Source organism: Schistocerca cancellata, chromosome 6, assembly GCF_023864275.1.
Source record: "Schistocerca cancellata isolate TAMUIC-IGC-003103 chromosome 6, iqSchCanc2.1, whole genome shotgun sequence".
Taxonomy (NCBI): Eukaryota; Metazoa; Arthropoda; class Insecta; order Orthoptera; family Acrididae; genus Schistocerca; species Schistocerca cancellata.
This window is the reverse complement of record NC_064631.1, coordinates 266,776,688-266,791,912: the sequence shown is the minus strand read 5'-3', so window position 1 is coordinate 266,791,912 and position 15,225 is coordinate 266,776,688. Positions and strand designations below refer to the sequence as shown.

Here is a 15,225-nt window from a genome sequence, read left to right as displayed (position 1 = left end):
TGGACAAGGAAATGAATGTCGATTTCTAATATTTAGGGTATCTAAAATTATAGTTTGAGAGTCCTTTGTAGGACCTGTAACTATACAAAGCATGAGGTATAGATATTCCTACAGAATTATTAATATCATTCGAGCAAATGTCAAGCAAAGGATTATTTAAGTTACTATGTTTGAATGTATGAGAATCATCCTTTTGAAAGGGTGTCATGCACAAAATGATAAAAACATCAAAGACGGATACATTTGAAAAAACAATTAGCTCAATCACCTAAGATGTTGAGAAGAGCTGTATGCTAAACAACTGAAAGGAAAGTAAGGGTTATTTAGAGAGTAAAATTTTCTTTACATCAGGTAAAGACTTGAGAAAAGCAGTTCTTTCTTTGTAGTTGATGACGGAGTTTAGGTTTAAGAAAAATTAAGATACTTTCAAACGACCTGCAAACCTATAAAGTATGTCCGATGCGAAGCTTGTGGTAGTACATGGGTAATACACAATACAAACAACAACGAAGAAGGAGCAACAAGAATGTAAGGGCGAGAAAGGTATGGCCGAACTAGACAGGGATGCAGTCTTCCTCCACTACTGTTCAATCTGTACGTGGTATATGGCCGGAATGAGGCAAAGCCGGAAATGACATGAGACCCAGCGGAGGCTGGCCCACTGGCCGGGAGAATCGGAAGCGAACTTCAAGAAAGTAACAGGTCGACAACACGAAAGAATGGCGGAGAACGGAGACTCGAGACAGAATAACAACGAGTCCAGCGAGCAAACCAAGATCTAAAACTAAGGTTAGCGCATTCAGAACCAAGACAACGGTGTGTATGTTGATCAATATTGTCGCTCAGAGAAATCACAACTGCCCTGTCTGACTGTCTTTGCTGCAGCGCTCGCGGCGGCGACAGCAGCGCCCAAAAACCTAGCCGCACTACCTAACGGTCCTCATTGATTTCCATAGAGTACGGCGACAGCAGCGCCCAAAAACCTAGCCGCACTACCTAACGGTCCTCATTGATTTCCATAGAGTACGGCGAACCTTGAAGCACGCCAAGCTGGGATACGTGAGAGAAGCAGTACAGGGAAGGTTCAACAGTGAGATTAAAATTCAGGGTGAAAGAATATCAGTGCTTACATTTTTATCATAAGTGAAAGTAAAGAAAAATTACAAGAATAGCTTTGAGCCGGGGCGACTCTCTGGATATCGACCCTTTCCCTCTGTTTTGATCTTCGGCCATCACTTAGGGCACGATGTGGCGCACTGTACGAGAGAGGAAAGGGGTCTTTGGAAAGAGATCAGAGCACTACGAGCCATCAAGTGCCTTGCGAAGTCGTCGTCGATTTGGCCGGCGTCGGCAGTATTATCCTAGGCATGGAGAATTCATGCTGTCAGAAGTGGGCACTTGAAAATATTTTAAGGTGAGTTTCCTGCGTTTTATTTTAACATGTTTCCTGGCCCTATATCTGCAGGTGTGTTGACCCTGAAGTTGTTTTAATTGTAGTTTCCTGTTTGCTCCGGGAACTCTGAATTCATAGTCATGATTTATTGTGTTGGAGTGGTGCAGAACAGTAATTCAAGTTATCCGGCCCAGCATTAGAGTTGCTTCGCTGACATTGTCACCTTGAAAATTAGTGATCAATGTGGGTGTTTGTTATTTTACCCCCTCTCAGTACTGACATTTACTCTGTCTACTGCCTATCTGGATATTGTCTCTGAACGGGATATGTAATGCCTATATGGCAGATTTATAATTGGATACTTGGTGAACTAGTTTCATGGCAGTTTTGATGTAGTTTTGACCTGAGCATTTCAATAATTCAATTTTTTGTTCACTTGATTTGGCTGTAGCCTCCTGTCTGTTTGTAACTTATGATTTGTACAGTCAGTTGAAATTGTGTCAGTGCATAGAGGTTGCTTGGGATGTTCTGGGCTTAACTGTGATAATTTGTTTTGGTATGCGCGCAGTTGCGAAGTCCGTAATTTAATATTTACTAGTGGGTGGTTTGTGCTGTAGGTATCTACGCTAAACTTGGCTTCTTAAGAGCCTCTTAATGCTTGAGTTTCCGAGCCTGGTTGGGCTCGTGATTTTTGTTTCCCACCTCCGCAGTCTATCGGTACACTGAATGAGATTTTCATTCTGCAGCGGAGTGTGCTCTGATATGAAACTTACTGGCAGATTAAAACTGTGTGCCGGACGGAGACTCGAACTCGGGAACTTTGCCTTTGGCGGTCAAGTGCTCTACCAACTTATGTATAAAGAAAGAAAGAAAATCACCTCTTCCACTTCAGGCTTTGGCCCCTATCACTCATACTAGCCCCAAAAACCTATCTATCCTAAAAACGAAAACAAAGCTAGTGCCCAGCCACTTTCATCCTAAAGCTAACTAGGAAGGCCGTTCACCACCACTTCAGATTCCACCCACGAACAAAAATTAAATATGCCTCTGAACATTTTATAAAAAAGAAAGATGAAACGAAAAGGTACAATACTTTATTATATTCTATTCGTTGCTCGTTTTGTTCTTATTTATTTATTTGTAATTTTTTGTTGTTGTTCTATTTTTCTGTTTTTCCGTCAGGGGTTGTCCACAGCAGTCAGACGGCGGGATGTCCTGGTCGTCTTCTCGCTATACCCTATAATTACCGTTGATGACTCTCATCAGTCCATCATGTGCAATCTCTGTCTCTTCTCACAACTGGTACACCCCAGTGGTCTGGAGGGCGCGTAAACAACGACCCCAAGTAATTCGCAAAGAGCGTACCATACGACGCATTACGCCGTAAAATCGTGTAGTTACTCGTTAAATAATGCCAGAAATCTAACAACCCTGCAACGCTCGCATTAATAAAGTATGACAATGACATACCCTTAACCCACACCGTGGCGTAATGACGAGTAGCAGGGAAGTAAATGACGCCGGGATGGATCAGCTCGGTGGGCTCTACGGACTGAGGCGTCCGTCGCAGCAACAATGCCAACATGCGCCGTGTGAGGACCCAGCAGTCGGCAGCCGTACCGCAAATGAAACGGTGAGTGTCGGTGTCAACAGCGGCGCATCTGGGGCAGAGATGATCCTCGCAAGATGGATCATTTGTAAACGTTGTCGGGTGGGGAATTCTTCCGTCGTTATGACATACCACAGCGCCCTGACCGTGGTGGGAAGGAAAGGGGAGTGTATGTTACTCCACACCCGTCTCCAGCCAACCGTCTGATGTCGGCGTTCGTTGAAAGTAGTGATAGAAGTCCTTGCTGCTAGGATCCCGCGTGGTCGGCAAGACATCCAACAGATACCTCATGTCGACCACATAGGTGCGAATGTGACACAGTGCTGGCGTGATATGTCCAACAGGAATCGGCGGACGGATGGATTGAGGCACCACCTAATAAATCAATGTACCACGGAGGGTAGCCTCGTCCGAAGTACGTAGGCGATGCATCGTCCGCAGGAAGAGAGCGCGCGCCCTGTTGTGCACGTTTATCACTCCAATGCAGCCTGCGTGTGTGGGCAACGTTAGCGTGTCGTAACGGTTCTTGAACACCCTACCCCGGCTGACGAAATTACCGAACGCCTTCTGGAACTAGACAGCGACCGTAGCAGCCATCGGGAGAACGTGTGTGTAATGATTAAGTTTCGGAGCGAGGTACAGGTTGACAAAATGAACCCGCATGATCAAGTCAAGTGTTCGAAAGTTATGGAGGCGAACTTGCGTGTGGATCACATTAAGTAGTCTGCGATAAGTGTATGCTGCTGTAGGCTGCACGTTCCCATGGAAGGTCACTCCCAAACACTTCATCGCCGGGACTTTGGTAATGGGAACTGGCGTACTCGTTTGCAGACCTCTGACCACATCCATGTACTGCGACTTTCGCAGGTTGATGCGGCTCCCGGCCACCTCTCCGTACTGATGAAACCACGCGATCGCCGTACATGTATCTTCTGCGGAACTCGCCAAGAATACTACATCGTCCGTATAGGCTCAACATTTAAAATGTACATCGTGGAAGCGAATGCCCTCCAACCGCTGTCGTAGACCATGAAGTGCGTTCTCGAGGGCGACAGCGAAGAGAAAGGCTGACAGGGGCATCCTTGTCGCACTGAGCGCTCTATAGTGAACGGTGGTGAGTGGTAGCCATTGTCGAGAACTGTGGAAGGGGCTCCGTGGATGAGACAGAGAACCACACCTGCCGATATTGAGGACAGTCCCACCTTCTCTGAGACAGCGTGCAGGGAATGGTGGTCAACTCGGTCAAATGCGTGGTCTAGCCAACTGGGCTACCCAAGCACGACTCACGCCGCGTCCTCACAGCTTTACTTCTGCCAGTACCTCGCCTCCTAACGTGAGGACGGGGCGTGAGACGTGCTTGGGTAGCTCAGTTGGTAGAACACTTGCCCGCGAAAGGCAATGGTCCCGAGTTAGAGTCTGGGTCCGACACACAGTTTTAATCTGTGAGGAAGTTTCGTATCAGCGCACACTCCGCTGCAGAGTGAAAATCTTATTCTGGAAACATCCTCCAAGCTGTGGCTAAGCCATGTCTCCGCGATATCCATTCTTTCAGTAGTGTTAGATCTGCAAGGTTCGCAGGAGAGCTTCTGTAAAATTTGGTAAGTAGGAGACGAGGTACTGGCAGAAGTAAAGCTGTGAGGGCGGGCGTGATTCGTGCTTGGGCTGCTCAGCTGGTAGAGCACTTGCCCGCGAAAGGCAAAGGTCCCGAGTTGGCGTCTCGGTCCAGCACACAGGTTTAATCAGCCAGGAAGTTTCAGAGTGCCTGTTGATCGCATAAGAAATCACTGGTGTCTTCTTGAATTTGTTGAAAAATCTACGGCTGTGGCACTCCATGACTACCTTTCCAGTTACTTGATGTGTCCCCAAAATGAATATGTGGTACACCTTGTCATCAAAAAATTAAACAAAGCACTTATGGCTAGTCTCTTTAATGCTGAACGATTGACTTCTGGTTCTTGAGACCCATAAGTGCAAATGACGTTGATTTTAAAATGAAATGTTGCTTCATCACTGAGATGAAAGCAGATCGTTCCTGTGTTCACAGAACAAACGAGTTTAGGAGTTCCATGTATTTCCGTGTTTGTGGGTAGGTCGAAATGGTCTTTTACATTATGGGGTAGGCGATAGATTTATTGAATATAAGAGTTACAAGGGATGATGAGGATTAGTGTTGGATGCTGTACTCGGCCCAGGACTTGGCGTACTTCTTCCTGTATTCTCCAGATGGGTCGTACTTGTCCAGCAGCTTCTTCATGAGGTCTGGGTGGCGGCGCGAAACCTCTCCGAAGAAAACTCCTATCTTCTTGTGCTGTGTCTCAGTGCACTTGGCGCAGTCTGTACGCACTATTTCGGGCAGCACCTCTGCAAAGGAAAATACTTTTAAAATCTTAGAATTGTGTTGTGCTTCGTGATGGCGGCCTGTTTAGAATGTGTAGATTGGGGTGAGCAGTGCGTAAATTGTTGACATAGTCGCTAGGGTCCTCAGGCGTCAAAACACAACTACTCCTTAATTTTTCTGGAAATATTACTGCGTCGACTCTACAGTTCTGCCACATAATCACATTCCCAGATTTAAAACGTGTCGGTTGACATCAGGTCTGAAGTATCAAGGCTGTAGCCAACAACATAAGATGAATGACAGGTCCCAGGCGTTTTAAAACATAGCCATTTGGCTAATTGAGTATACTGCGGAAGAAACTACGCCATTAAAGGAAAACTTAGGTACCAACCAAGCTGCTACGTCTTCTTATGGGGAAACTTCAAGTCAAGAACATAATGGAATATTGATGAAGTAAATAGTGGACCATGTTTTACAGGTTAACTTTGTTACGAGGACGTATAAATGTTTCAAAACAACATGATTACGGGCAGAATTTTAAGATGTACTACATTAAGTATTAAGTGAAGAAATTAGGTTGTTTTCATTACACATATATTTACTAGTACCGTATCTACTTGGGGAATTAAAGGTTTCAATTTCTATCTTTTATTTCCTTTAAAAACGCGGAAAGTACTTATTGTGCATACACGATCATAAACCTAATTTCTTCAGGTATGCAAGTTTTGATATTTAACGTTAGTTTAACTTCATTACGTTGATATATTAATAGTATACACGTGTATTAGTGGCTTTTGTGATCTGTAGTTAATTGAATATTATTGTTACTGCCTAGACCAATTTTGTTAAAAATATCGTAAACAACCATGAGCAAGAAGAGTTTGAGCTGCCATAGGAAATTCAGTTATGGGGTTCAGTGCATCTGTTGTGGCAGATGGTTGCATTCGGGTGAATATAGTGCCATGGGAACTGGGGAAGTAAATGGGTGTCTTCCATGGTATTGCAGATTATGTTCAAGGTATAGGAAAATAGCGGAACAGGAAGGTGGGAAGTGATAGCAAGGAACAGGGGCCACAGAAAGAGAACAGTATCAGGCAGTTTCATCATTTGCACAAGCAACAAATTTGCCTTGCTACCTCAATCAGCTAAGGAAGAGTCTTAAGTAGATGAAAGTGTATTCAGCACTCAAGAGACTTTCACTAGGAAACCAACTGTTGCAAAAAAAGTAGAAAGAAGGAGGAAAGTTCTGTTGTTAGGTAGTAGCCATGGTAAGCGTGTGGACCAGATTTTGCAGTAAAAATTAGGTGACAGGTACCACGTCACAAGTATTTTCAAGCCCAGTGCATGTCGTAGCCAAGTGATAGAGAATGTAGCATTATTGTGCAAAGATTTTACAAAGCAGGATCATGTTGTGGTAGTGGGTGGAGTGGGAAACAGTATTGATAGGGATCAGGGCAATAATATTAAGTGTGACGTAGTGAAAATAGCATCTGCAACGAACCATACAAATGTTGTCTTGGTTCCTGCTATCATACGGTATCACGGGCCCCTATTGAACAGCTCCGTCAGGAATGTCAATATGAAGCTAGATCAGCTGCTTCGGGCAGATACTTTGTCAAGCATAGGTTTGGTTCCTGTTGATGGTATGGGTAGGTGGGACTTCACAAGACATGGCCTGCATCTCAGTAGGAAAGGAGAGAGTAAACTGGCTGGGATGCTAGCAAAATCTTTAAGTGGGGGCACCCGAACTCATGGGATTACTTTTTTAGGCTAAGATCAATATACAATAATCCTAGGTTGATTGAAATCAAGCTTCATGAAAAGCTCAAACAGGCAGGTACTAGAGATGTGAAAAATCACAAGATTCTCATAACAGTACAGTGAAAAATAATGTTGGTATGTCACAAGATTCACATAAAAACACAGTAAACAATAATATTAATATATGTCATCAGAATATCAGGGATTTAAAAAACACATTAGATGAGCTTCTTGTTTGTATAGAAGATTTATAAACGGAAAGTGGAATAGATTTACTATGCCTGTCTGAACAGCATATCGTCACAGGTATGAAAATGGTAAATTTAGGTGAATATAAGCTTTCAGCACATGTAAGTAGAGATACTATGGAGAGAGGAGGAGATGCCGTATATGTTAAAATCAGTCATAGTGTGAAAAATCTGGAAACTAAAGAATTTTCTGTAGAGCAACAACACAGAAGCATGTATATGTGAGCTTAAAGTAAATAAAGGCAATTTTATAATTGTAGCCATTTTCCCCACTGGGAAATTTTCAATTATTTTTGAAAAACTTGGATTATTTGTTGTACTACCTGTCAGACAAAGGAAAGCAAATTATTGTTTGTGGGGATTTCAATGTAGATTTTCTGAAAGAGTCAGATAGAAAGCTCGAACTTGAAGTATTACTTGGTTCTTTTAATTTGACATCAGCTATTGATTTTCCTACTAGAGTGGTACAGGAAAGCAGCACACTGATAGATAACTTTCTCATACACCAAGGTAAATTTAATTAAATAAAAAATTTTCCTGTTAAGAATGGTCTGTCTGATCATGATTACAGCTAGTTACCATATATGATATAGCTCCATACAGTAATGCAAAACAGTCCTCCGAAGTAGTGTGTTCCATTAACGATTTAACCTATTTCATGATACCTTTGAGAGTATATTTGAAAACAGTTTCCTAAGAAAACAGTGAAATGTAATTGTAAGAAACCATGTAAAAAATCCATGGCTTAATAGAGGGATAAAAGTATCTTGTAAACAGAAAAGGGTATTGTATCTTATAGCTAGGACGAGTAATGATCTCAACACAATAAATAGTTATAAAAACTACTGATGTGTACAGGGAACATGATGCTAATTTAAAATTTAACCTATTTCATGATACTTTTGAGAGTATATTTGAAAACAGTTTCCTAAGAAAACAGTGAAATGTAATTGTAAGAAACCATGTAAAAAATCCATGGCTTAATAGAGGGATAAAAGTATCTTGTAAACAGAAAAGGGAACTGTATCTTATAGCTAGGAGGAGTAATGATCTCAAAACAATGAAAAACTATAAAAAAACTATTGCACTATATCAAGAAACGTTATTAAAAAGTTCAGAAGTATGTGAATTATGTCTGAGATTAGCACATTTGATAATAAAATTAAAACAATTTGGAATATTGTGAAAAGGGGGACACGACAACTGAGAGCACAGGAAGACTGTATTTCTATCAGACACAATGAAACGTTTGTTAACAGGGAATCAGAAGTAGAAAATATTTTAATAATCATTTTTAACTGTTGTAGAGAAAATAGGTCCCAGATATTCATTAGAAAATGCAAAGCAGGATATGGAAGAAGCAGTACCTATGCAATTTGATAAAACTGAAATTCAACCCACCTCACCCACTGAAATTAGGAAAATACTAAATTCACTCAAAAGTTAAAGTTCATATGGAATTGATGGCATATCCAACAGAGTATTAAAAACCTGTTCCCAACAAATAAGTAGGATTCTCAGCACATATGTAGTAGCTCACTGAAACAGGGAATTTTTTCCGATAGAGTGTAATATGCTATTGTTAAACCATTGCATAAAAAGGGGATGGATCTGATACTAACAACTACCGCCCAATCACACTTCTGACATCTTTATTCAAAATTATTGAAAAAAAATGTATTCAAGTGTAGCATTACATGTATTTGTAAAGATGAAGTACTAACAAAATGTCAGTTTGGTTTTCAGAAAGGCCTTTCAACAGAAAATGCTATATATGCTTTCACTGATCAAATATTAAATGCAATGAATAACAGAACATCACAAACGCAAATACTAGTGTTGATATACGTTTATTTCTTTCCACAGCAACACATCACTCTGTTAGTGACGGGCCAACTTCTTATTCCTTGTCATTAACTGTGCCGATTTTTATCGCCACCCCGCTATCTAGAAAATTCCGCTTTCTCTTCTTGCTAACCACGTAAAACAAATAATATCAGATTATTCACTAAGGAAGAAGATATAAAGGTGGCCTGGCGTTGCGTTACAGGGTAAGGAAATACGCTGCATAGCTAATCAAATGTACATGCATAGGTAAAGTTGACTGGTACTGCAGTAAAGCAGGATTTTTCTAATTTTACCCTGGGGACCTATAAGCTCTATATATCTGGGAGAAGAATTAATTTCCTGTATGGAACCAGAGTATGGTCTCGGAGGTTGTTCACTGTGCATAATATAGTTATTGCACTATCACGCACAGTAGACTGGAATTTCAGACTGACTTATACCTTTATCCCAACCCACATTTTTATTTCCAAGCAGACTTGTTTAAATTCAGGGAACACTCATAATCCAGTCATCATTGCTCCATTGGGACCCCGTTACTGCCATCTGGAGCTACCCGATTACTGAATACAGACTCACTGTACTCATGGCACGGGTCTCATTTTGAGTGTGTGAGCTTGTGGTGTGGGATTGGACTGGATTGCATTGTTTGGGGGAAGAGACCAAACAGCGAGGTCATCGGTCTCATCGGATTAGGGAAGGACGGGGAACGAAGTCGGCCGTGCCCTGTCAAAGGAACCATCCCGGCATTTGCCTGGACTATTTAGGAAAATCACAGAAAACCTAAATCTGGATGACCGGATGCTGGATTGAACCGTCGTCCTCCCGAATGCGAGTCCAGTATGCTAACCGCTGCGCCACCACGCTCGGTGTGGTGTGGGCTATACCATCCTACTGGGTAGCGGAGTGTAGACTATGATGGGGCTCACCCTTGAGCGCCTTCCCGGCGGGTCTGCACGCTGAGTCTCCTTCTTCCAGCAGGCAGCGCATCGCATCCTGGACTCGAGTTTCATCCGACAGCAGCTCCTTCAGGTCCAGGCTGTCGAACGTGGCCGGGTACTTCTCCTGCAACACAGCACACCACTCGCTGTAACCAGAGGACACATTGCATGCACACTAATTCGTATTGCCGCATAAAAGTGGCGGTATCGCCCGTACCCTTCCAAAGGTACCATCCTGGCAATCGCTTTAAACTGTAACTCGGGAGCCTGTTAGCGAACCGGAGCCACCATCTTCACGAAAACGTTCTTAGCAGCTTACCAATGCTCCACCTCACTCAGTAAATATCTGAAGTCTTCCTTAATGAGTTGTTGAAGACATATATACCATAATTAGCATTGGTATGTGTGTATCCAATAAATGTTTGCTTAGTGTGTACTTAAATTACGTGATTAATTTTATATGTACAAAAGATGAAACTGTCATTAAAGACCACATCCCAAAAACTTTGTCACCTAACTTAGGTATAGCACGAGAAGAAGAAGAGGAAACTCAAAAACCGACAGCGGAAATTGATCGTTGATACTGTCACTTATATTTCAAACTAGAACTCTGTTGTTTTACATATACACATGCTGTGCTGGCACTTACTGTGACTCTGTTTTAAATATAAATAGATACCCATGGCAAACAGTTACTAAATTTCAAGTTCCTCTTCTTCTTTTATTATTTACGGCGTATTTTGGAGGCTCTGCTCCTTCATCAGCTGTTGGTTCGCAGGTTTAGGTCTAGTTACATTGTTCTTGGAAAATCATCGATGTAGAAGTATGTAGGTTTTAAATTTATCGCTTTTTGTTCAGAGCCGGCCGCGGTGTCCGAGCGGTTCTAGGCGCTCCAGTCTGGAACCGCGCTGCTCCTATGTTCGCAGGTTCGAATCCTGCCTCGGGCATGATGATGTCCTTAGGTTTAAGTACTTCTAAGTATAGGGGACTGATGACCTCAGATGTTGAGTCCCATAGTGCTCAGAGCCATTTGAACCCTGTTTTTTGTTCAGAATTCTTTTGGTGGATTCATAAGGCGAAATATTCCCTTAATATTCGTTGCCTACCTTTCTCGAGGGCGCTGCAATTTGACTAAATACATTCAGAATTTACAGACTTCACTAGAGATGTTACAAGCACCTAGCGTTTCCTCGTTAAGAGAGGTATTACATAGTTTTTCTATTTATGAAGATGTTAATTTTTTCCAGTGTTTTACGTTAAAGAGTGATGTGTTTGGTCTGATTTTCAAATATGTCATCCATTTAATTAAAAACACTAAAGCGTATGACAGATTTTCAATTCTGAATGATATTGGATAAAGTTACTCGGTTTGTAATTTAATACGTTTGCAAAAATAACATTTTCTACGAAAAGTGGATCTATAGTAAATAAAACTAAATGGAATCTGTTGCTTGTGATGTGCTTTGAGAGAAGAGGCAAGTTTCGCTAAGGTCCTTATTACTTTTGTGTGTTCGTTGTCAATCACTTTGTTCAGAATGACAGACAGCTCACTGTCGTCTTTGGTTTCTGTGTACATCTGAGCTTTCCATAATTTTTTACTTTATGGCTTTTGATTGTGCATTCGGAATGGTCAGTCAGGTTTTTTAACCTGTTTCTGACATTGTACAACAATTTTGCACTAAAGTTCACCATTTGTGGAAAATTTTAACATAAAAGAGATTTTCAACTACCATAGGCAAAAAGGCATCATGGATGAGCAGCTGCAGACCTCTATTTTACAAATGTAACTTATTAATAACGAATTAGAGACTCCCTTTTCATATTGCCTTATCACAAATACATTTTATTTGTTTCTAAGTATTTATTAACTGTATAATATGTATACAGCATAGCCATAAATAATAACCGTGGCCAGTGCGGTAGTCCATTATCTCTGTCTGTCGTACATGCCGATTTTTCTAAATGAATTTATTTCCCTGGACGACAAACATATTTGTCATCGTCGCCTTGAGTTGTGATTTACCTATTGGATGTATGGATAAAATCAAAGTTACCTATTGCTACTATGACCTAATGTGCTTACTGTAATTGAAAATGTTAGTCGAGTTGCAATTATAGGTTATGTAGCCCTACTGACACTCCCTGATCTCTGCACGTTGTACCAGCCGGAAGAAAAATTCTGAATCCAAAACATAGTTTTAGACACATAGTGAATTCTATACAAAGACGTATCATAAATTCATGATTATTATTTCACGTCGTTCGATACATTTTTAAAGAGTTTTCTCTCATTTCCACAGCCACCCTCATCCCAACAAGAACATTCATTTCACATACTGCCATTGTGGAGACTATAAAAGTAAGAAAGTTATGAACAGGTCCCTTGGTTGACGTTTAAAGTGAATAATTAGCTCTCAGTAGTGGCGACGGGATCATTTCAATACATTTCGTAAGTGTTTGGTAGTATCCATACATTAGACATTCGCTGCCATTCTTAAGGTAAATGTGAGCTTCATGATAACAATGCCACCCCTCACGTTCCACGCACCTACCCATTAAAGGGGGCGGGAGGCGGGGGAGTGGAGTGGACAGTCGTGTTTGTGCTTCTCCACGATTCAGACACCGCACGGTTCGTGCAACCACAACACATACATATCCGTAGAGAGGCCAGACTAGCATAGGGTTCCGGAAGTAGTACAGCAACGTTTCCATGTAGTTGCAGGAGCAACAGTCTGAATGACTTACGCTGCCATCTTACATAAGCGCCGACCGGGGTGGCCGAGCGGTTCTAGGTGCTACAGTCTGGAACTGCGCGACCGCTACGGTCACAGGTTCGAATCCTGCCCCGGGCATGGATGTGTGTAATTTTCTTAGGTTAGTTAGGTTTAAGTAGTTCTAAGTTATAGGGGACTGATGACCTCAGAAGTTAAGCTCCATAGTGCTCAGAGCCATTTGAACCATTTTTTTCTTACATAAGCCAACAAGGAGTTGGTGTGTTGGTACTGTGATTGGCTGAAAAGGACGGGAGTTTACAGCTATTATATTTTCCGAGAACATGCCGTTTTAATCTAATGTTTATTGATGATGGTAGCCCCTTTGATAAAATATTGTGGAGGTCAAATAGTTCCCCACCAGGAATTCCGGATGAGGAGTACTGAACTGGTCGTCGTCATTAAGAAAAACAAATCCCTAGTTCTGTAGGTCGAAACATGGAGTATCACATATTTTAATCGCAGAGGCGTCTGCAGGAGAGACGTCGAGAACAGCTACATCAGTCTTCGCATTGAATACCATAACAACAAATTATGTCTTAGCTAACGTCACTATTGTCGGTAACTACTCCTTACGGCGGAAGTGCAAGTATACATAATAGAACAACAAAACAAGTGCGTTCACAGGAATCTCAAAATCTACGTGCTACTGCACGTTCTCAAATCAGAATGCCTATCAGTGAATGTGAAAGAACCACATTTGGAAACATGGAAGCAAAAATCGAAGAAAAATCAAAGGACAAGTCTTTAATGACGGTGTAAAATTCAGGTCAACATAGAAATCTACCTGAATATGGAAGCAATTTTGGGTACCATGATGGAAACGACGCTGCCAGTTTCACTGACTGAATAAAAATAAGTTGTCTTATGACATATTCAACTGCTGGGTGGTTATGATTAAAGTGAAACTATTCACGGTTCTGTGTGAGCTGTAATTATTGTATGACAACGAGATGTGGTAATTATGCTAGTGCATTAGTGTGGAGCCTATTTATGCTGAAAAAAAATAGTTTCGAATTTGTCCACAAGGTGCAACTCTAGCCCTGTAAAATATCTCGCCGACGTTTCCGGCGCTCACATTCAACAATTTGTGTAAGTCAACATTATTACTTTCTCATTGGTTTAACATTTTCTGCCCACATCCTGTTCCTAATCCATTACATATGGAAACATTTCTATACTTCTTGCATTCACAGTGCCAGATTTGAACCTGGTGGCAAAAATTGGAACTAATTCTTTTTCCAGCGTAAATCGGTTCCACTTTAAAGCAATAGGATATCACAGCCGACACTGGGCTTCGGTGAGAAGCTGCACTTCAATAATAACAATCTGGTAGGTTATGAAGAAGACAGCTGAAGTTAGGAATGCTTACAAACTTGAAGTCATATATTCCGTATTGAAACTACAGCAGTCTAACAAAGGGTAAAATGAGATATCTCTAAGATTTGGAGACCCACGCACAGAACATCATTGTAGGAGAATGGCAGCATGGGGCCATACCCACCAGGCTACTTATAAACTTACTAGAAAACAAAGGTCCTACAGTAGTTCCTTTGTGGTACGCCTGAAGTACGTTTGCTACCTGAAAGCATTGTGGACAACTGTGTATCAGGAATTGTGGGCGCTTATGGAAGACTGTGTCTAATTGAAGACTGTGCACTAGAAACGCGGCGTGACCCTTGCGACGAGAAGTGATGCTTACCTCGGCGGCCGCGACGAGCGCCAAGGAGGCGCAGAGGAGCAGAGCTACGTGACGGTTCATGGTGGTGGTGTCGGTACTGTGAGCTACCTGTTGTCGACTGTGCCGCAGTGACGGATGGCACGGCTTATATGCCGGCCTGGAGTGGCGGCGTATCGCACTTGGGCTGTCGGAGGAGAAAGCGGGGGCCGCACACTTGATACCACAGCCTCACTGATTCACCGCAGGCCACGGCCGGTTACCACTTCCACCACCACGGCCGGTGTTCCACACTGATTACAAGCCACGACCTAGTCTCCTCAAACACTCCCCACTGCCTCAACCAACTGCCAAAGACACATCTAGGTTCAGATATCAAAATAAACCAGTCGTTTCCAGGACCTTCCAAAACATTATTATTAAATTTTATGAGCTTCATAGTAACTTTCATTTTTTCTCGGTGATTTCTCGGTCTATGTTGTTCCGTACCTCAGACGGTAAAAACAGAACCCTTATAGCATCGCTTTGTAGCGTCTGCTGTCTGTCCGTGCTTCTGCCTCTCTGTGCCACTGTTAAAAACCCATTTTCTTAGGAATGAGTGGAAACAAAAAGCTGAGATTTATATCACGTATTAAGGTCTA

General features: G+C 42.0%; 1 protein-coding gene across 1 annotated transcript in view; it reads right to left on the bottom strand.

Moving 5' to 3' along the window:
* LOC126088280 (ejaculatory bulb-specific protein 3-like) overlaps nt 1-14,695 on the bottom strand; it is a 78,901-nt gene extending 64,206 nt beyond the window's left edge. Inside the window, exons 1-2 of the mRNA XM_049906409.1 lie at nt 14,609-14,695; nt 10,124-10,259 (exon numbers count right to left, since the gene is read on the bottom strand). Of these exons, the coding sequence (XP_049762366.1) occupies nt 10,124-10,259; nt 14,609-14,668 (196 nt within the window). The 5' untranslated portion in view covers nt 14,669-14,695. The remainder of the gene's footprint in view (nt 1-10,123; nt 10,260-14,608) is intronic.
* Between the last annotated feature and the right edge of the window lie 530 nt (nt 14,696-15,225).